Source organism: Physcomitrium patens, chromosome 7 (assembly GCF_059467195.1).
Source record: "Physcomitrium patens ecotype Gransden chromosome 7, ASM5946719v1, whole genome shotgun sequence".
Classification (NCBI taxonomy): Eukaryota; Viridiplantae; Streptophyta; class Bryopsida; order Funariales; family Funariaceae; genus Physcomitrium; species Physcomitrium patens.
Window position 1 is genome coordinate 6,657,553 of NC_143416.1, and position 22,169 is coordinate 6,679,721.

At 31.9% G+C, this 22,169-nt stretch overlaps 1 protein-coding gene across 5 annotated transcripts; it reads left to right on the forward strand.

Annotated features, from left to right (window-relative positions):
- The first annotated feature begins 12,180 nt into the window (after positions 1-12,180).
- Positions 12,181-15,826, forward strand: LOC112284764 (purple acid phosphatase 4). Of its 5 annotated transcripts, none has more exons than XM_090251834.1 (8): positions 12,181-12,434; positions 12,758-12,885; positions 13,225-13,461; positions 13,828-13,984; positions 14,152-14,283; positions 14,482-14,621; positions 14,906-15,034; positions 15,208-15,826. In XM_090251834.1, exons 2-8 carry the CDS (start codon positions 12,820-12,822, stop codon positions 15,469-15,471), a joined length of 1,125 nt encoding a protein of 374 aa, XP_090107960.1. In that variant the 5' UTR covers positions 12,181-12,434; positions 12,758-12,819; the 3' UTR covers positions 15,472-15,826. The 5 variants fall into 5 exon arrangements, with proteins under 5 accessions (XP_090107960.1, XP_073391463.1, XP_024380713.1 ...); XM_073535362.2 differs by having other exon boundaries at positions 12,794-12,885; XM_024524945.3 differs by having other exon boundaries at positions 12,181-12,431; positions 12,794-12,885.
- The last annotated feature ends 6,343 nt before the right edge of the window (positions 15,827-22,169 follow it).

Genomic DNA, 22,169 nt, shown 5'->3' on the forward strand with positions numbered 1-22,169 from the left:
TATTGAAAATAATATAACTACTATGGTCTTTAAACATCACTTCTATAGGTTCTGATTCATGGGTGACACTACCAAACAATAAAAGTCGTCCATCTATTACGTCTACATGAACGGGTTTAGGTTCTCGTACTAGAAGAATCTTATGATGCTTAGTAAATTATTTATTTAAAAAGTAAGCAGATACTCTTGAATTTAATAACACTAAGGTTTTTAGTTTTTGAGGGCTAAGAGATAGAGGAATGGTAAAGCAATGGGCAGGCTGAGCGAAAAGAGAGGACTTGATTATTGTTGTGGTATTCAATTGTCTAACCACATCGTCCCTATTGTAATTGGGCATCCTCGTTTTCGTGAACAAATATGCCTTTGGTCCTAACAATGCGTCGATTTTGCTTCTTGGGGCAGTTTCCAGCTCTGTGGCCTTCTTCATCACAATACAAGCATACTCCTTCTTCCATAGGCCGCTTTTTTTCTTCTAGAGTTAGAGATTTGACATGTACCACATCAATTTGTATGTCTTCCACCTCTGAATGTGAATTTAGGTTGCTTCATGATATAGTTGGAGCATGGTGAGCCGTATGTTGTCTTGAACATTGAACTTGGTGACGTTGAAACATGCAGTTATCACACTTCACAGCTTGGCTAATGGCTTCATTGAGCGTTCGTGGATCAGGAAGAGATAATAACAAATCCTTCACATCGTCCCTCAAGTTCTAATAAAATTGACTCATCAATGCATCCTCATCTCAGTTGATGCCGTACGCTAATTATCTGAAATTTGATGCATAGATTGACGCGAAGCGTGCCCCTTTGTCGTAGTGACCACATCTTTATTGTAGCCTGTCGTGCCTTATCATGTTTGCCAAATGCTTTTGCAAATGCCTCCAAAAAAGTTTCAAAGTTATTCAAAATTGACGATCTTTTTTCAAACAAAGGAACAAACCATGATAGAGCTTGCCCCATGAGCAAAGTTCCAACCAGTCGAACACGTGACTCCTCCATTGGATAGCGTTCGGGTTGTAAAGCTATTGAATTCTCGATTGTGCCATCCCGGATACTCCATCATTATGAAGTCTTACAATGATTCCTTCAATTTCTACAATTCTTTGTGATAATATAGTAAGAGCATTCATAATGGCGTCCAACTTGGACTCCGAACTTTCAGTCATACTAATATCTTAACCTCCAGCCATTCTAAGAGAAGGAAAGAAATGACTCTACAAGAAAGCAGTATTGGTTTAGAGGAGGGTACTCCGTAACCTCTAAAACATCTTAAAATCTTCAAAAAGAGGGATAATCCACTCTCTCCAAGAAAGATAAGGCTCCAATAATATAATAGAAGAAATATTAGTTTAGAGAAGGGTAATCCGCAACCTCTAAAATGCCAGCACCTTCAAGCAGAGGGATAATCCACACTCTTAGAAGAAGGAACTAATTCTAATATGAAAGATGAGTGTAGTCTCGACAAACTGTCACGAATTTAGAATACTTACTGAAAATCTAAACAAAAAGCTGAAGAAGAATCGGCAAGAACTAGATTAATGAGATGAATACAAGAACAACACTAGAGAGGTGAACTAGAGCTCCAAGAGGTGTGTTGTCGAGATTGAGGATCCCCTCAGTCTCGGCTCCTATACATACTATAAACCAAGAAGCTTCTCAAGTAGCTTCCACAAAGTAGGAAGCTTCTCAAGCAGCTTTCACAAGCTTGAAAACTTCTCAAGTAGCTTCTACAAACTACAAAGCTTCTCTAGAACCTTCTAGAATCTTCTACAACTTCCTAGTGTATGTCCTTGACATAGACATTGTTGATCTAAGAATAAAGTAGAGTAGATTCGAGATCAAAGTAGAGTTGATCTAAGATTAAAATAAAATGGTGGAAGAAGATCTAGTAAAGTAGAATAAAATAGATTAAGTAGAATAGAGTAGATATGGGACAAAAATAATTTATTATTTTTATATAAATCAAATTTTATAAAATAAAAATAATAATTAATTAATAATATTTTAATACTTTATAAATTACATATATACATATATATATAGTTCATTTATAAATTAGATAATATATTTTATTTACTTACTGCTTTTTACAAAAATTCTGAATTGAGAATCTTAAAATTGCTCTAAAATCATATTGAAATTTAACTTACAATAACTTTTGCAATAATGGTTTTGTAGGATTAAAATTATCAATTGATGTATTTTTTATCAAAAAACAAAAACACAAGTAATTTTATAGTTATTTAGTTATATTATTTTATCTAAAAATAATATATTATTATTATTATTTTAATAAATTCATAAAATTTTCTAATTTTATTCAAATTTGCATATATTTTCATACACAAATATACCTAATTGTATATTTATTTGATGATTTATTATTATATTTTTTATAATTATTAAATAATTAGTATAATAATAAAAAGATTACATCATTAATTTTATTTTTATTTTTTAAAAAATAAAATATAAACTCATTTTATTTTTATTTTTTAAAAAATAAAATATAAACTCATTTTATTTTTTGTATTAGGTTATAGATATAATTCTATCATATATATTTTTAAGTAAACTTTATTATAATACTTCTTTTCTTTTCTTTTAAGTTGTCCATAAATGTATTATTTTTTATGAATAGATTTAGAAGTAAAACTAAGTATGATGAGTAGAGAATTAGACAATTTCACTTTTACACAAGATGGTGGCAAGTCATCAAATAAGAAGAATATGCAAAGTGTTCTCAAAATAATACTTTCTTTGAAGAAAAATTATCTATTTTAATTAATAACATTTAACACCATCTAACTCTTAAATCATAATCTATGAATAAGACACATTTGGATCTCATACAATGTAAAAGTTTTCAATGATATCCTATTGAGCAATGTTCAAGTAAGAAAAATAACTTAGATAAGAACACAAGATTATAAAAAGATATTATTGAAATATAAGATCTACACTTTAATACCATTTTTCTATATATATAATTAGGACTAGACGTAAATTGATTTATAAGTTCTAAGCACATAGATAAAACCGCAATTGTATAGAAATAAAATGATAATCTTTTTAATATTATTACTATATACTATTTCACTTCAATTTATTTATTTTTAATTTGTACTTTTTTCATATACATAATATTTGGATAAATTAAAAACTAATAGAAATATTTTAAAAAATGTTTGTGCAAATGACTTTCGAAACAACTTTATAAACAACGGTCCACTAATAACTTTAGGATAAATCTATCAAAAAGATAATTAGTTTATAAATTACTTATTTACTAATTAAAACTAATTATTTGGGTAAATTATAAAAATTTTATTAGTTTATAAAGATTTAGGATAAATCTATCAAAAAAGATTCCTTCTTTTTTCATATAATATTTAAAAAGAATTAAAATTTTGTAAAAAAAATCTATGTTATTATTTATTATAATGATATAAAATAAAAGAAAAGAAAAAACAAATCAAGAGAATCTATTGATTACCAAAAAAAATCACTTTGAATCTTTACAAAACTTTACAAAAAGAATAAAAATGACCAATTGTGGCACAGATAAAAATACCAAAATACTAATATATGACTTGAATACAAAATTTAGTAGTAATGGTGCAAATATTCAAGCACGTAGCAAACTTCATCGGTAAGAGTCAAACAACATCCTTTTGTGGACACTCTTTAATAAACTACTAATTTACAATAATAATTTACACTATTAATTTACACTAATAATTTACAAACTCACTAATAATCAGGCTGCTAGCTACTAACCAGTAGGATCCTTGCTTCAATCTAAAGCCATAGTCCTACCATACAATTATCATAAATTAAAAACTCTTCATTTAACAAGAAGAAGAAGAAGAAAAAACCAAGCAATGGTCGAACATAAGTGGAATCTACGTCCTTGCTACTTCCCAGGGTTTGGATGCTTTTTGAATGGTACGGAGTAGATACAGTTAACCAAATCACGAAGAGTAGAGTGCAGCATCCCCAACGCAATATTTCGACATCAGATTCTCGTGAATAGAACCACCAAAAGCTAGCAACATACAACACAAGATAGCTAGATAGCTAGCTAGCAGAAGGGAGAGGAGGTTCATGATTCGATCACATACTGGCTAGCAAGTGGGTGCCAGCTGCTGCATCGCGACAACACGAGTTCCATGAGTTCCATGCTACACAGCAGTCTTCCCATTGTCCAGTTCGACATACTGAGCTCAGTACTCACGTAAAATGAGTGTGAAGGTGAACTTCATTGCCACACACACACAGACTCCGTGTGTGTGTGGATTGCTATTTAAAATAATGTTGGAGGCGGGATCGGAGTTCACAAGGGTGGTGGTGGTGTATTTCCGTGGACTTGGATCTCTGCCTTCTGTTTTTTAACATGATATGATTTCATCTCACTTCCCATGTGAGAATCGTGAAGGTCTTTTCCTTAGCGGGAGGAGGCAGCCACAGCCGCAAAGAGAGGCATATCGGTGTCTGCCAGGGTGGACACGCCCACCGAGTCACTTGACCCAACCCAGAAGATGGGAGAGCGGCATTGGAAAGGGGGACACCTTCACAGATCGAGTTCCCGATATAGGGAACGCGGAGGGAACCAAAGAGAGCGGCATTGGAAAGGGGGACAACTTCACGGATCGAGTCCTCGATACAGGGAACGCTGGGGGAACCAAAGAGAGCGGATCTAACGGGAACGTGTACAAGGAGTCGGAACTTATTTTTTAATTCAATCAGTTATTTATTTTATTGTTTGTGTGACTTGCTTAGTGTAACAATTTTAAATTGCGAAGGTATCATTACCGTTTCCTGGTTATCCTTTGACACCTCACACACTACCCGGCTTTTTGTTAATTTAGTAATTTTATTAAGTTTTGAAAGTCTTGTCTATTATTATTATAGGGAACTGGGTCCACTTGTTTGCCATACATTCCGTTAAGTGTTGTGATCTTACAGGGTCCCAAATGAATGGACATGGAATATGTATGATCCTTATCTTTATCTGTACATATGTAATGGATAGAGAGGGGATCTCGATGGGTTGAAGGGTAAGGGATCTCGATTTCTATGGGGTTGGTGTAGAATCCACTTTACAGTACAAGTCAAAAACCGCGTATTTTTTAAGTGTTTTTAACATAAATTGATTGGATGAAATGAAGGAACAGTCTTTACAGGTCGCCAAAGGTGTCACCTTCCTTGAATGAGTGAATTTACTTGCAAAATAAAGAATTTCTTTTTTCATTTTTTCTTTTTTTGAAGAAGCACGAGGAAATGAAATTATTGAGATTACCATGCATACAATGTATTCTTAGCCTAGAGAATAGTTGACCTAATCTTTAAGGGTTCAACTTCAAGGCATTCCTTTATTGTTGTAAAGAACCACTGACATTGTTAATCATTATTTTAAGACTTGTCTGATATTTGGCAAACTCGGATTACACAAATGGATTGGGCTTAAAATGCTGTGCAATTGGTTGTCATAATGTTACTACATTTTGCAGAAATTCCATAGTGGCTTTTAAAAAAATCTTTTCTTTTTTCCTTTTGTTTCTTAATTTAATTAGTGGATACTTGCAAGCCAAGCATTAGAAATATTTTTGATGCAAGAAAGATGAGGTTAGCTTTCCAATCTCAAAACATGATTCTTTAATGAAGTAAAAAAAAAAAAAAAAAAAAAAAAAAAATATGTAACATGTAACTTATTTTCTTATATAAATATCAGTTTGGAACAAACTTATATTATCATCTAAATTTACATACACAAATGATTTCGAATTTTATGTTTCTATAAGTTACTACCATATTTTGGCTTAATTAATATAATCATTTCTTTTTTTAGCTTTACAAATATTGCAATACTGTATTAAAGTGACATTTTTTCAAAGACATTTCAAAGTTTTATTTTTAATTTCAAAACTTCAAATGTCAAAACCTAAGATTCTTCTTAAAGCACCTTAAAAAATTTCTAATGTATTTGCTGTAATTTCTTACGATACTCTCAAGACAACATCTAAAAGTTTAAGATTAGATTGTAAGTTTTTCAGAACATATGGAAAAACTATATTACAAGAGTCTTTAAAAAAAAAAAAAAAAAAAAAAAAAAACATTAGAAACTATCATAGAACTTGTAAAACTATTAAATTATTTTTCTCAACATACAAATAGAAATTATATAACATGTTTTGATAGATTTATAAGATTTTCGACAAGAATTTATAATTAAATTTTAAAAACATTTCATTAAAGAAAAAATAAAATAATAATATAAATACTATAAAATAATCAAATAGAGAAAAGTAAGAAATAAAAATTTAGTTTCATAGTATACACATGAATATATATATATATATATATATGGAAATTATTAAAGCCATATCTTAATGTTGTTAAAGCTACACCTTACATCACCATCTCATGATCAATTCCATCCATGCTTGTCTTAGTCTCTTATTCCTAGCCCATGTTCTCTAATTCCTATACTTGTCCCTTGTTCCTAGTCTCTGTTCTTTGATCCCTATCCTTATCTCTTGTTCCAAGCCTCTGTTCTCTGACCCCTATCATTGTCCTTTGTTCTATGTCTCTTGTTTCTTATTCCATATCACCCAAAATTAATCAACATATGGTTTGGGAGGTGTGGCATATTGGGATGTAGCTTTACAAACTATATATATATATATATATATATACATACATATATATTAAATGCTAATATTATTTAATTTATCTTTATTTTTTCTAAAATTAAAAAATATACTACTTAATTTAATTTAAAATAAAAATGAGATATGACCAATATTTTTAATCAACTAATGAAAAAACATACATACAACTTAAATCCTTCCATCTTTATTTTAAGGCAAGACTTAAAACAATATTATATTATAAATTATATATATATATTCTATAATCTATAATTCTAAAAATAGAATATATGCTTGATATCTAATTTTTATCTTAATACTACTTTTGAAATACATTCAGCCATTCAAGTATTATCCCAATGTTTGATTAGTATACTGCAATTGTTTGGATATTTACCCACTATTTTTCTAATGATATTTTACATAATTTTACCACATTATATTAAATTTTCATATTTTTTTTTCTAATCAAGAAGTCTATCTAAAAAATTATAATAAAAACATTTTATTGATATGCAAAATACCATTTTTCTATATTAATACTTTCTAAAGACCATGACATCTGGGACTTAAAGTTACTTTGAATATATATAATATAGTCAATTCCATATCCATCTTGCTTGATAATATTATAAAAACTTCTGAACAATTATTTTGGATATTTAAGAGAGGCAAAAGATACAATTTGGAAATGTATTTGGTTTTTTTTTTTTTTTCTTTAAATATGAAAATTTTCTTCTTGCTGCCAAATAAGCAATATAGTCATTGCTTATTTTTTAGCTCTTAATTTGAATTATACATCTTTAGAGTTTAATGTAAAATCGTATGATAAGATATTATTTGACTTTATGTTTTATAAGTTACACTCATCATGTTTAAATTGAAGAAGTTCTTTGCCAAACATGATATTGTATGTTGAAAAAATTAGATCTATTTTCTAATGATTTCTAAAAAAATAATAATATAGCTCACTATTTGGTGTTTTGAATATTTTAAGAGGTTCCAATAAATATTTAAGATTTCAAATTAAATTCTTTTAATTTTGAAACCACTTAAATAATTTTGAGAAAGTCTTCAATCAACTGATGTGTATTTAAAGACTCCACTTGATTCATTGTAGCTTTAGATTTTATAAATATTGCATCTTATTTGAATGCATAAGATAATTTATTAATTTAATATGCTTTTAATTTGATAGATATATGAATAGTGTACCAATCTTAATTTCTACCAATCTTTTTAATACTTATTAGTAACATGATGAGAACTTATCAAATTAGGATTTTCATTTCACAATATTGTTTAGAGCAATTATATCAGGGTTTAAAATCTAAGCTATATCTTGAAGTTTATATTATATCTATCTTTTGTCTTTTTAGTTAGTAGATATATTTATACTAATATTTGTTTTTAAATTTTAACTTATTTTATTTTTAGATTTAAATTCATTAAAATTTAAATACAATAAGATATTAGTGGTTAGTAGTTTGAGAGTTAATAACAGTACAAAGCTTATGTAAAGATTTTTTTATCTATTTTGAGCTATAAATTTAAAGATAATTTGAACTTCAAAATTTATTCTAAATTTATAGGTGAATTAATAGTTGATAAAAGTGATCTAGCAACTAAAAAGTTGACATTCATATTAAAGAAGAAAGTTACTTATCATTTAGGTAATTCTTTGGTCATTTATTTTAAAACATATGTTAGGTTATTTTCAAATTTTAGAGGTTATTGTAACCTAATATATCTAGCACAATGAAATTTTTTAATTAGATCCAAATAATTTGAATTTTATTTTATTTATTCATTATTTTTTTTGTAGCAAATTTAATTTCTACTTATTTAACCTCTTTAAGAATTTATACAAGTCTTATTTTGAAAACCATTTTTTAATTTACAAAAAATCCTACTTTAGTTAAAGATATCTAGTTATATTCTTTGAGGTCTAAATTTGACCTTTTTTTTACAAACTATCTTCTTTTAATCTCAATCTAATATTTTTTATAAATTATTTTATAAAATATAATACTAATTTTAATTGAAAGACAATTATATTGATTTATATCTATTCTACTATATCTTATTCTATTTATGATCCTATATTTGTAAATAGAAGGTTTGTTTAGAAAAAATACATAAAATATTGATATTTTTACTATGTTTAATCTATGAATTATGATTTCCAAAGAAAATCTCGACTAATTTTTTGATTATGTCATTATAATAGAGTTTAGATAAGATAATTGTATAGATACTTAGAACCATGGAAGTTTATAGAATTGGAGTTAGGTTAGTGGACTAAGTAGGATCCATTGTGGAACATTTTAAAAAGAGTTTAGGGCAGTTATTTAGGTGGGCCTATCATGGAACCTTCTAAAAAAGGATTTTAAGGTGGTTATCTAGGTGAAGCCGACCACCTACAAATATTCTAGAAAGTCCACAGTGGTAGGAGAAAGTATAAATAGGACTGGCCAAGGCTTTTTGGAACATCTAGTTAGATATGGCTTTGGATCTTTTTTCTTAGTAAAATTTGATTTTGCATCTTTCTGTTCAATTCTATTTTGTTTTGTTTTGGTTTGATTAGTTTGTCTTTCATGTCCTATTTTTTTTAGTTCTATTCTAGTCTGTTTTGTTCTATTTTGTGATGAGGCTTTATGTTGTTGAAGATTAGAAGAATCTTAGATTTTTAAGATAGTTTAGTCATGTTTGAATCATTATTTATATATATATATATATATATATATCCATACTTTTATTTTATAGTTAATTATATCATTACAAAGTACTTGGATTAAATCCAAATATGAGACTTTGTAATGTATATCATTGAATATCATTGACTTAATCAAAGTATTATATTAGTCAAAAATCAAAATCTCTCATTTCTTTTATTTTTATTTTATTTTTATTGTTAATGGAGTAATATTTTGTATTTGTCTTGTAATTTATAAAATTTTCCATCATTTTTATTATTTCTTGTATATTAGTAGAAGTAGATTTGTAATAAAAAATATTATTATCTATTAAAGGCTTACTTACAATAATATATTCAATTCATTGATTTATTTATAAATATATTTTTTTCTTTCCATCAGTTATCTTATTTTTTTATTATTTTTTATTTTTAATAATTTATTATTTCTATGAATCTATTTAAAACTTTGTTTCTAAATCATTCATTCTTTTTAGACTACATCTTCTTATATTTGCCTTATTCTTCTTCTATACTAGTTTAATCTATGTTTTCTATATTCTTTTGTTTTATTATATAAATTATATGATCTTTGTTGTTGTACTTATTAAAATTGGATTAAAAAAAAAACTCTTTAATTAAATAGTTTGTGATAAAACAAAATTAATCACTAATTTATTATAATAAATTTTTACATCTAAGTAATTAAATTGGTAATATAAAGTTCCACCTTCCATCTCATACTTGATTGCATTGCTTTACAAAATTGTGGTTCTAACAATTTTATGTTATTCAAATCTTTTTTCATCACATTGTCTATCTCAATTGCAACTTGAGTTGCAATAATTTTGAATTCTTTCTATAAATTTCTCAATGTAATTTATGTTAAAAAGAATTATATACCAAGTCTAAGTGCCAAATTTTTCATACATATATTATACAAGACCAAACAAGAAATTGAACAAAAGAGTTTTAACAAGAAAGCTAGTAAGAACTTAATTAAATCAAATAAGTACAACATAAACACCAAGAGAGGTGAGCTAGAACTACAAGAGATATATTATTAAGATTGATGATTTTGTCACCCTCGACTCCAATATATACTAGATATAAAGAAGCTTCTTAAGAAGTTCCTATTGCTTGAAAATGAAGCAATCCTAAGAAGCTTTTCAAACAACTTCTTTAATCTTTCTAGAATTTGCTAGAATATTCTAAAAACCTTCTAGAACTTCTAAGAATATGTTAAAACCTTCTATAATTTTAAAATCTTTTAGAATTTGATGGAATATTCTAAAATATTCTTGGGTTCTTTTGTTAGATATTTGTATAGTAGTATAGTAATAATAGAGTATAGTAATAGAACTAGGACTTTTTGTACAATATCTTCTAAATTCACTCATATGCAAAAGAAAGTGCTTTCTTTAATTGCTTAAACTTAGATTAACCAAATTGAACCCTTCATAAGATCTTCTTTTTCTGAGGCCTTGTTGTTGGTAGCCTTCTAACAAAATTTGAAATGATGACTTGTTTTTGCAATAAAGGAGTTTTGGTTGATACCACTAAAATTGAAAACTATTTATCAATGGTTTGTTCTAACCAAGAATCCGGAATAGCTGCGACTGTAGCGGTTTGATACGATTTCTCCCCGTTTTTTACTTGATTTCACTCCGATCAGCGTCTAGCTTCAATCGTGACTACTGTGTGAGCTATAGTGAAACAACACCTACAAAAATGATGTTCACAAATCTAGTTTTGCAGTTCACACTCATTCCACGAACAAAGGCGGAGCCGATCCCGTCCGCCATTGCAAAGTCTCTGAACTTGATAATGTGATGACGAAGCAGCTTTTCAACCTCAACTACAAATTGACAAATTATTTATTATTATTATTATTATTATTTTTTCCAGTAACAGTCGGCACGAGTGAATAAAGACTGGATGAAGTCTGCACCGAAATGCGACGAAACACGACCAGTGAGTTAGCCTGCCGCGTTATGGTATTAAATATTCTTTTTCGTTGTTTTTAGTTGAAGAAAAAGACCTAAATTGGAGAGTTCCGGATCGCGTGGATCCGGCTTGAAGGGGGAAGCTCACAACTCTTACACACTTGTCGGTCATATCATGCACAGCTGGAAAAGTTTGTTGAGGGAATATCGAATTTTGATCCGAATCACCGGCCCAGTGGGTGCGCGCAGGTGGAATTGAACCGATCTGCCTGATGTCGATACATAATTTGCCGTGTGATTGCGACTGATTCGACGATTGTGCCCTCCAACACCGCCTCATTCGCATTCCCCGGCTCGATTGAGCCTCTTGCGTTTAAGGCTTTAGTTATTCATACTTATTCATCAGTGAGTGGCTTTGTCGGGCAGGGGTCGGTGAATAATCGCGGTTTCCAGAATGTTTTCCCGTGACCCAGTTGGTTTTTCTGCAGGTCCGATTGACTGCAGATGAATGCACGCCGAACCGATGCAGCTGGCATGTCAGTCTTTGGGAAGGACCCCGATAAGCGTGGTATTATAGCGTGGTCAGATACCGATTCCGCTGTCGAGGATTATGTCACCTACTTAGAAGAATCCATGGCAACGTGGACCTGTGGTTGATTCTTCAACGACTGACTCTCTGCCGCCACTCCGTTCGCATATCAGGCTCTTGGATGGTTACACAATCAATGCAGGAATAAGCTTCATCAACTTTTATCAAGGCAAGAAAACTGCGAGCAAGGTGGGGGGGGGGGGAGGGAGTGTTTTCATCCATTACGCTAACTACTCCCAGCGACCCACGCATTAGAAAAGATGGAACTGATCTCTGATGAGGCTTCAAATGCACGAAACGTTTGCCTGCAACTAGTGCCGAGATCACCAGCCTGGAGCTTCGGAGAGTAGGAGAGTGTGGAACCCGCTCTGCTAACCTACGCGGGTCCAATCTGGTGTGTTGCAAGCCGACCTCGTTCATTAACCGGGATCTGCAGTAGATGCCAGAGATTGTTCTCAGAGATATTCGGAGATTCTCTTTCCTTCTCTTCGTCACCTCCCGAATAAGTCGATTCCTTCGCGGCGCAGTTGGATGAGTCAAGTCCCAAGGTGGTTGCCATCTGCTCCATGTTAGGAGACTTCCCTCACCATTTAGCTCTCTCGTTTTGCAGCTCCTACCTTCTAGCTCTCCAATACTTTGTTGGCTTTCCGTCTGCATGGTCTGTTCGGGTTGGTTGAGATTTTGCAACGACGCGAATTGACGATCAGTTCGTAGCCACCGGGCTCGCTGCTTGTCTATCTCTGCTGAGGAACGAGTGTGTTTGTCTGAACTGGATGTGTACTCGGCGCGTATTTGTTAAACGGGTGCTGCTGTTTTAAATGAGGGCGTTCTGGTCTGAGAAAAGTGAGAGCTCAAGTGTCTTGTTGGTTTGAAGTTGGAGAAACTCAAGTGGGGGTGGGGGTTCTGTCAGCGCCAAATAGTTCAAGGCAAGGAGGGATGGCGTTATTCGGGACGAAGACGGTTCCCGACGAGGAAGTGGGACTCTTGCAGCCTAGCGTAGGGGTAATGCCCCTGGCTTTTCAATCCAACAACTTGAGCCCCAATGGAAGTCCGTCAGTTCATCGGTGGTTTCTTTTTTTTTTTTTTTTTTTTTTTATCTCTGATTAGAGATGGCAGAAATGTCACTTGAGATTGAGGGATAGAGATGTCTGAGTAATCTCTTGTAGTTGGATTCTCGGTTCAGACGCTGGATTAGGAACTTAGAGACTACCGTCTTGCTTTGTTTTCATGGTCACTTCTGCATAGTGTGGAAATCTAACATTCCAAAGTTAGATTGCAATCTGAAAGGATTCCGAAGCCTTGTTCACATCCTAGAGTTTCTTCCGGTATGTTTCATTGTAGGAAGCGGGCAACGACAGAGCAAAAAGACCTCTAAGTCTGGCGGCGACAACTATCACTGCCACGCTCGTTGGCTTTCTCGTGGGATGCGTAGTCTCATTGTATGTTTTTGGTCAGTACGATTCTGAGACATCTGCTCTGAAAGCTGTTGTCGGGCGGCAGACGTATCCGTTGAATTTTTTGGTGGTGGGTGATTGGGGTCGAGAAGGCGAGTTCAACCAGACCATGGTTGCGGAGCAGGTGAACAGACCTCTTCTCAATCACAATGCTAACTGCAGTCGCGGTTGCGTAGTTGGCAGTTTTCCTTGCGATTCTGGTGGGGTCTAGTCGTTCTCTTCTCACGAGATGAGTACGTAAGAGAAGGACGTAACAGAGTCTTGATGCTGCGTAGGTCATTGTCCAATCGTGAAATTAGTGAATTATTTTTGAGCTCGGGGATCTTTCATTCCCCTCTAGTTCACGCGGGTTCACGTTCATCTCCGGTCCTATTCCTGCACTTCTGTAGGCTATCTCGTACGTTTAAGCTATTCTTCACCTTAAGAGGCCCTGTTCCTGTCGTTAGTTTGAAGGTTGGGAATCTAACATGTTTTTCGCTGTGAAGCGCAGATGGGTCGTGTAGGGCGGCAGTTAAAAATCAATTTCGTAGTTTCTGTTGGGGACAATTTCTACCAAGCTGGTTTGAAAGGTCCTAACGACCCGAAATTCCAAAACTCTTTCTCGAAGGTTTACACAGCAAGAAGCCTGCAAACTCCATGGTATTCAGGTGCAAATTTGCACTTCCCAAGATGAAATCTTCGTCGAGACAGTATGAGCATTTCATCGAGCTTTGCTGTGCTCGAAAGAAGTGAAGTTAACTATTACTTCTTCGTCTTCTTTAGTACTTATGATTTGTGCTTCAGTAGGACTGATGTCAACTTCCTGGTGATGCAGTATTAGGGAATCACGATTACTTGGGAGATACGTTGTTGCAAATCGGAGATGCTCTCACAAAAAAAGACAATCGATGGTTTTGTGACCGATCCTATCTACTTAAACACAACCTGTGTGGTCCTTCTCACACAGGTAATTCTATTATTTAGCTTTTGTTAATGACAGACTAGTTCCCACATTTTGCAAGTATATATAAAATTCATGCGAAATTAGAATCAATGGTGTTGTATGATAGCGACTGTAATGTTCGGGCAGTTCTCAATATGCTGAGGTGTCTCCTCATAGAAAGAAAGTCTCGACTGACCATGCTTTATAATACTTATTTTCCAGGACATTGTCACAAGTTCGTGGAGTTCTTCTTCATAGACACAACTCCTTTCGTTGACAAATACTGGAGCCCCGAACAGAAAAGGACGTTCGATTGGAGGGGTATAGGACATCGACAAACGTATCTTGATACACAACTTGAGGTATGTCTTGACCTACTTCCGTTTCAAAGACCATCTCTCAAAAGCAACTACAATATCTAATAGTTAAAAATTATTTGAAGCTGGGTCCATTCTAAGACCTTGATCACACGATCCCATGGCTTAGAAATTTAGATCTTGATGTGAATTAAGGCTGCAAATTAGCTATACAGATTCTCTTTTAAGAAGCTCCTCTGAATGGGAAGTTGACCACGCACTGAGATATTCGTCAAGGATTTACAGCTGCCAGTCAAACCTAATTCCAAACCCCTATTTCTGAACTACAGAAATTGAACTCGGGGTTGAGTTCCTCCAGTGCTACGTGGAAGATTGTTATAGGTCACCACACGATACGGAGCCTTGGTCGCCACGGTGACACCCACGAGATGGTCAAGCAAGTGCTACCAATCCTGGAGGTCAGTTTATTCTAGCCTGAATTCGAATCCCACATCTCAAATGTTGGCCAGTAAAGTCCAGTTTATTTCTGACTTGAACGTGGTAGAACACTGTCCTCGAAACCCGTCTTTTTGAAGCACACCAATCTTTCGTGAACTCAAACAATACAAAACTCTCGATCATGTTCATGCAGAAACTTAAAGTTGACATGTACCTCAATGGCCACGACCATTGCCTCGAGCACATCAAACGAGAGGATAGCACGGTCCATTTTGTCACCAGCGGAGCAGGGTCCAAGTCATTCCAGGGCCTTCGGCAAGGCAAACCTGAAGATGGGCTTCAGTTTGGTTACGACGGACAGGGCTTCATATCCGTGTCCATGGCAGCTCAGGACCTCCGCATCGATTTCCACGACGCGCTCGGACACAAACTCCACCAGCTCACGCTTCACAAGTGAAAGAGAGCTGATCTCAGCCACTGGCTTCCCCTGTAACATGCTCCTCAGAAAACACCACGCTCAGGCACATAATTCTCATGTCTGCTCTATGTATTATTATTACACAATTCAACCGAGCTGTTAGTTTTTCTAGTGATACTGAAGAGTTAGAGATCCTCCTCAGCTACGAAAGCAGGTCAGATCGTTGCATTCTTTTGATAGTGAGCCATGCTCATGCATCGAACACTTGTCGATTCGAACAGAGTTTTGGTTTTCTGTACGGATGACTCTTGTATAAAAGACCATGGATTCAATTGACCAAAGGGCTGCCAGTGAATCTCATCTTGGTCCCTGTGAAGATTTCTCTTTTGCATGACATTCCATTTTCTGAGTGTTGTATAGAATCTGCAACACACACATAAATGCCTCTATTTTTTTGTATGTCTCTACCTGCTTTTGCTTACGATGTTGATTCGAGGTTTGGGGTTTTTTTAGTATGGAATTTTTCAGTTGGTGTACTCATTTTTCTTGCAGTTTTATGTTTTAAGATTGGTGATATGACAATTGGCTGCCACATTGTTGAGGAAACAAGCAGTGTTATCTGTATTTAACTAGATCTTGTCAAGTACCTTTTGAAACACATTATTTAGTTTTTTGCTGATCTTCATAGATACAACTGCTTTTATAAATTTTCTTTTTACTTAAGAGCTAATCTTTAATGATCTAAGATTATTGTTGACTATTTTGGTGCATTTTTTTAATGGTAACTACATACTTTGTGGGAAAAAACAAGTCCATGTTTATTGTTTAATCTTCACACAATTATTCAATTTTTATATGATTAATCAATTTAAAGAAAGAGAAAAAGGAGAAAATATCATGTCATAGAAATTACTTCAGTTTTCAAAATATTTATTGATATTCAAAATATCGTATATATTTTTTTCTAAATTTGGAGTATTGCTGTTTTATGGACTAAATCTTTTACAAGAATGTTTGTAAACTTTCATTAAATATTTTAAATAATTGTACAATTGAGAAAAATATTTTGATTAAATTCAAATATTCATAGTAAGTTAACAATTGATGAAAATTATAATTTTTTAAAAAATAATTTATTTAATTTCATGGAGATTTTCTTTGCTTGTATGTAAATGTTGCAAAATAGCAACTTTTTAAAAGAATTTAGATAAGAAAAATAGAAATTATTTCTAGCTGGTTTTAATATAAAAATTAATCAATTATTTAATTGTGTGCTTTAGTTAACAAAAAAGGAAGATTTTTGTAGATTGCAGATTATTAAGCATTATACACTAATGACTTATTTAAATCTTTTAATTTTTTTTCAAGATTAAATTATTTTTCATTATGATGTAAATGTTTTATATGTTGTATTTATATGATTACAATATAAAATAACTTATCATATCTATTTGAATGAGCACAAGTTTTGTAGTCCTAATTTTTTAATTTTTTTTCAAGATATACATTTAAATACTAAATTTGTATATTTGAACCAAAAAAAACTATATATATATATATATATATATATATATATATATATATATGTTCTTATAGAAACTAGTATTTTTGGGCAAAAAAACTATAAAATTTTAATTTGTGGTTGTAAAGAAAAAATTAACCACTCCTAAAGAAATATTGAATAAGAAAAAAGAATATATATAGATGTGCATAAAAATATAATAATTTATATTTCTTCAATATTATTAGCAAACACAATTCTTATTTATTAAAATAACTTAAATAGCTAAGTTAAAAGAATTTTGAGATAAATTATATTTACTATAGTGTTTTTATCTTTACTATCTTTAGAATATAGAATCTTGATTATGTTTGGAGAAGTGTATCATAAAAGAAGAATGGACAATTGTCTATATGCAAATACATAGATTCTAAGATCTATTCTTACATTTTTCAGTAATTATCTTTGAGATTTGTTGATAGTCATTACAAATGCTAGCTTTATCAAAAATTGCCTTTATTATAACTTGAACAAAATGTTTGCAGATCATGGGCATAATGTAATCCTTGGAAAAAAATAAAAAAAAATAAAAAAAGCCTATTTTTTTATTTTATTTATAATAGTCTCTAGATAACAATATTGCATTTATAACTTGATTAGTTAATTGTATAATAATTAAGCATGATCTATTGTAGAGCCTTTAATGCACAACAATGTTTTGTAATATCATAATATAACATTTGACCTTTAGCTCTAAGTTAAACTATGGCAATTCAAGTGGGTTTAAACAATTCAAATATTTAGTTGGATAGGAATTGGCATTGTCTTCCATAATTGCTATATTTTTGTTGAGATAAATATAAGAAATTCTAAAAAATCTCTCTATAATATTCTTATTTGAATCATTAATATAATAATAATGTACAAATAAAATTAACTTGTCAATAAAATATTCATTTTTAAGTATCTTTTATTATTTTAATTTCAAATGGATAATTTAAATCAAATCATTTGATGTTTGACTTACTTTTACATATTTTGGAAGAATCATTATATTTTTTAATAGATTTATAATTATTAACTTATTTTTAATTTGAAAATAATATTTATCCTTAGATATATTAAACATAAATGTTATATTATAAAAAAGATCTTAAAAATAACATACATGTATAATGCATACCTTCAAGAATTCTTCACTAAATAATTGATTTTCATGAGATTCATCTTCTAACTATATATTTTTGGTCAACTTGTATACTTTAATATAAAACCAAATCTTTGGTTGTTACAAAAAAAATACATCAATTATCTCCTCTCTTAAGCCTTTAACAACAATAAAAGAAATTGCCAAAAAACTCTATCAAAGGCTATAGTAATTTTGCCAAATAATTTATCAATGTAATTTATGTCTAGGATAGTTATAGCATCTTCCTTAGCATAATTGCAATGGTGCATTGGTACGTTGTCGTATTACGAGCTATCTTCCTTGAGAACATATTGGATGTTTGAATGTAGAAGATAAAACAATGTTTTGCAAGTATCCAAGTAGGTTAGTGGGTTTCAACCATCTAAATACAACTATTTCGGATTTCGATGTAAAAGCTTAATCCCAATACAAAGTTCTTAGAAACATAATTTTTAATAACTTCAAGATACTATAACCATAAAGTTTTTTGTTATTTTTTTAATTTAATTTAATTTAATTATTATTATTATTATTATTATTATTATTATTATTTATTATTATTATTATTATTATTTATTATTTTTTAAAAATCCTAATCCTAGATAGTGAGCTTCGGCAAGCTGTATCAGAATTCTCAATCTGATCGTCCGATTGTTGTAAACTTCTACCACTAGTCTCTTTGCAAGCCTTCTAAATGCTCAAGAAGTTTCAATCCAATCTAACTTACAGATTGTAAGAAAATGCCATAAATCCATATTGATGTATTTTCACTGCCGTTTAGAAGTCCTTGATTTACCATGCCAAAAGTCACCTTGTTCCAGTTGGTAGATCTCCAGATATTACAAAAACCCTAAACAACCCCAATTTGCTAACTTTCGATACCTCTTTATACTAATGGTCAAATATCTTCTATTTGTTTCGTCAGATTAACACAAACTTTTGCATGCACTCGGCATACTCAACCTTTTAGACACCTCTAAATTTCAACCACAGAAATTTCTCCAATTTCACAAAATAGTCAAGAGTATCAGCCTTAACTTTATTACAAAAAAAAATCCAAATCACCAATACAAACATTGACTTTCAACAACGATTACAAAAGTCCTTCCAAATCCTATGAAAATCCAATTCTACACCTTTCAGAGGAACTTGAAGCTAGCTCTCCAATCCCAAAATCATGATCTCCAAATGCCCCTTTTTTTATCCTCCCCTCCCTTTTAACTCTGTGTGGTCCCATTTTCTCCCGCCCTGGACTCCAAATTGGAACAACCGATGGCACTTCCTCGGAATTCTTGTCTATAAGAGGATCTTTCCACAAAAAAGATGTTTCTCCTAAAACGGCATAGAGAACAAAATAGCTTGAAATGGAACCAAAGCCTCCGTATTCGGGACCTCATTGGGTTGCCCAACCAAGTCAGGTCTCATACTGGGTAAGAGGTCTATACTAGGACTTGGATTGGATGTCCTCGTAATTGGGTCAAATTGACCCTTCACATCAGACTCACCCGAATATTGAATTGGTCCTTTTTCCTATTGCCGACTCTTGGTAAGAATGGCTCGGACTCATTCCACCTGATTTAGCAGAGAATCTTGAGGACCTTGATTTATCTCCTCAGTTTTTCCTTGGCTTTGGATCTGCTGATCCCGTTTATTGAAATTGGATGGAGCATTACATTGCTGATAAGTATGCCTCGATTGCTTGCAATTCCTACACACTAGCCCGTAATCATTGGTGGCACGTAATCATTACTAGCGCGTAATCATCACTAGCTTTGGGATTGGAACATTCATTGGTTTAATGACCAACCTGTCTGCAACGGAAACGATGAAGTGGTATTCCTGTACCCCCATCATGCATATTCGGTATCTCCACTAGTATATACTTAGTAGACTTGTTCTATATAGGGTTGGAAAATGATCCTGGTTGTCCGTTGGTATAGAGGGTACTTGGTTGGATGACGCCAGTGGGGTGACATTAACTGACCTTGAATATTGGCACTAGAATTGGTCACTGTTTCTAACATCCAAGATGACTAAATATTAATAATTTTTTTTTTTATTTATGTTTTCACTATATAGTTGTGTTATAATATGACATCAACTCCCTCTGAATCTGTGCATCCTTTGGTATGCACCAAATAACCCAGTTGTTATTTGATTCATAATACGTTTACTAAGTCTTTGTTCAAATACTCTTCATCATTTTTGCTATCCATGTCAAATTCATCTTCCTGTTGAAGAATATCTATATCTTCACCAAGGTTTGTTTTATTTATTTCTGTATATCTTTGTTTAAAAATTTTTACTTGCTTCCCTGCAATTGGTATTTTTAACCTTATTCCAATTAACTCTTGCAATGAGTAAGTTGTATTATCATGAATAGTTGTTACTACATACAATCCAAACCATTGTTTAGAGAACTTCCTTAAAGCACTATGTTGATTGTCCAAGCTACTATCATAGATCAAAACCCAATCACCTTCTTCAATTGCTTTAGGCCTCAATCGATGCTGCTTATCAAATCGTGTCTTGTTTTGTAACGTCGTTCTTTTTAACCTTTTTAATGCTATTTGTACATCTTCTGATCTTTGCTCTAATTTTTGAATTCTAATAGCTAGAAGTTCTTTTCTTGTCAATCCATCTTCCCATGGTAGCACACTCTAAGTAAGTACTTTTCTTCAATTGGCATAATTGATTTTTGACCTGTCATAAGCTCAATTGGCATATATCTTGTTACTGAACTATGAGTTGTTTGATCGATCCATAATGTAAATGACAAAAGTCATGGCCATTCTCTAACCTTCCCATTACAAGCTTTAACTAATGCTTTCACAATCGATGGGTGACCACATTCACTTTTTGCAATTCCTTCAGGATTATAAGTAATAATTAGTTATAGTTTAATTCCACATCTTTCATAGAATTCATGAGCTTTTTGTACATTTAATTCTCCATGATTTGTAGTGATTTTTCCTACACATCCGTAGTGGCAAATAACATCTTCAAGCAAAAATCTACAAATTCCTTTGATAGTTTTTGTTCTCAATGCTCTTCCTTCTACTTGATTTGATAAATCTTCACAAGCTAAGACCAAATATCTCATTTGCCATAATCCCATTGACATAATAACCAAATCAACAACCCATTTAAAATGAATAGCTAGAGGATATGTATGATGAAGACCATCTCGATGTTGTATATTAGAATATGTTTGACAAATTTTACATGACCCTACAAATAAGAGCACATCTCGATACATATTTTTCTACCAATATCGTTCTTTAAGCTTAGCAAAAGTAGCCCAAATTCCTCTATGTTCTGTCTATAAACTATCATGAAACCCTTTTAATAATTTTTGTTTCTCTTCCTTATTGCCTTTCACTCTTTGTGGCATTCCAATTCCTTTCTTTGGTCTCTTCCATAAAAATCCCTCTTGAAGCCAAAATCCATATGCTTTTTTTCTTATTTGTTTAAATTTTTCTGTAGACCAATTTTTTTGCTTAGTCAAGGTATTCAAGTAATGACCAATATCCAATAATTCTCCTTCATAAAATCCTTCAAGAAATAGCTTGTCTTCTTGGTTAAGATTTGATACTGAATAGAATTTTGATCCAACAACATCAATGTCTTCAACCATTTTGTCTTCTCTTTCATATCTTGCTCAAGACAGCATGTCTGCTACTAAATTGTTCTTTCCCGCAATATGCTTAAATTCTGGATTTAATGACTTAATATAAGCAATCCATCTTAACATTGTAATATGTGGCGTCGAAAAATTAGTAATCATTCCAAGGAATGGCAACCAATCCATTTCAATTACTACTACTGCACCAATCAAATAATTCTTTTCAGCTTTCATAGCCGAAATAACTCCCCAAAGTTCTCTTTTGACTTACAAATATGCACATTGACAAGTACTTAAAACTATAGTTCCAAATCAAACTGCAAATTTATTTCCACTTGAATCATCTTGACCCACAGTCCATTTAATAGCAATAGGACTAGTATCCACAGTAAGAATTACTTATCTATTATAGTTATAATCAA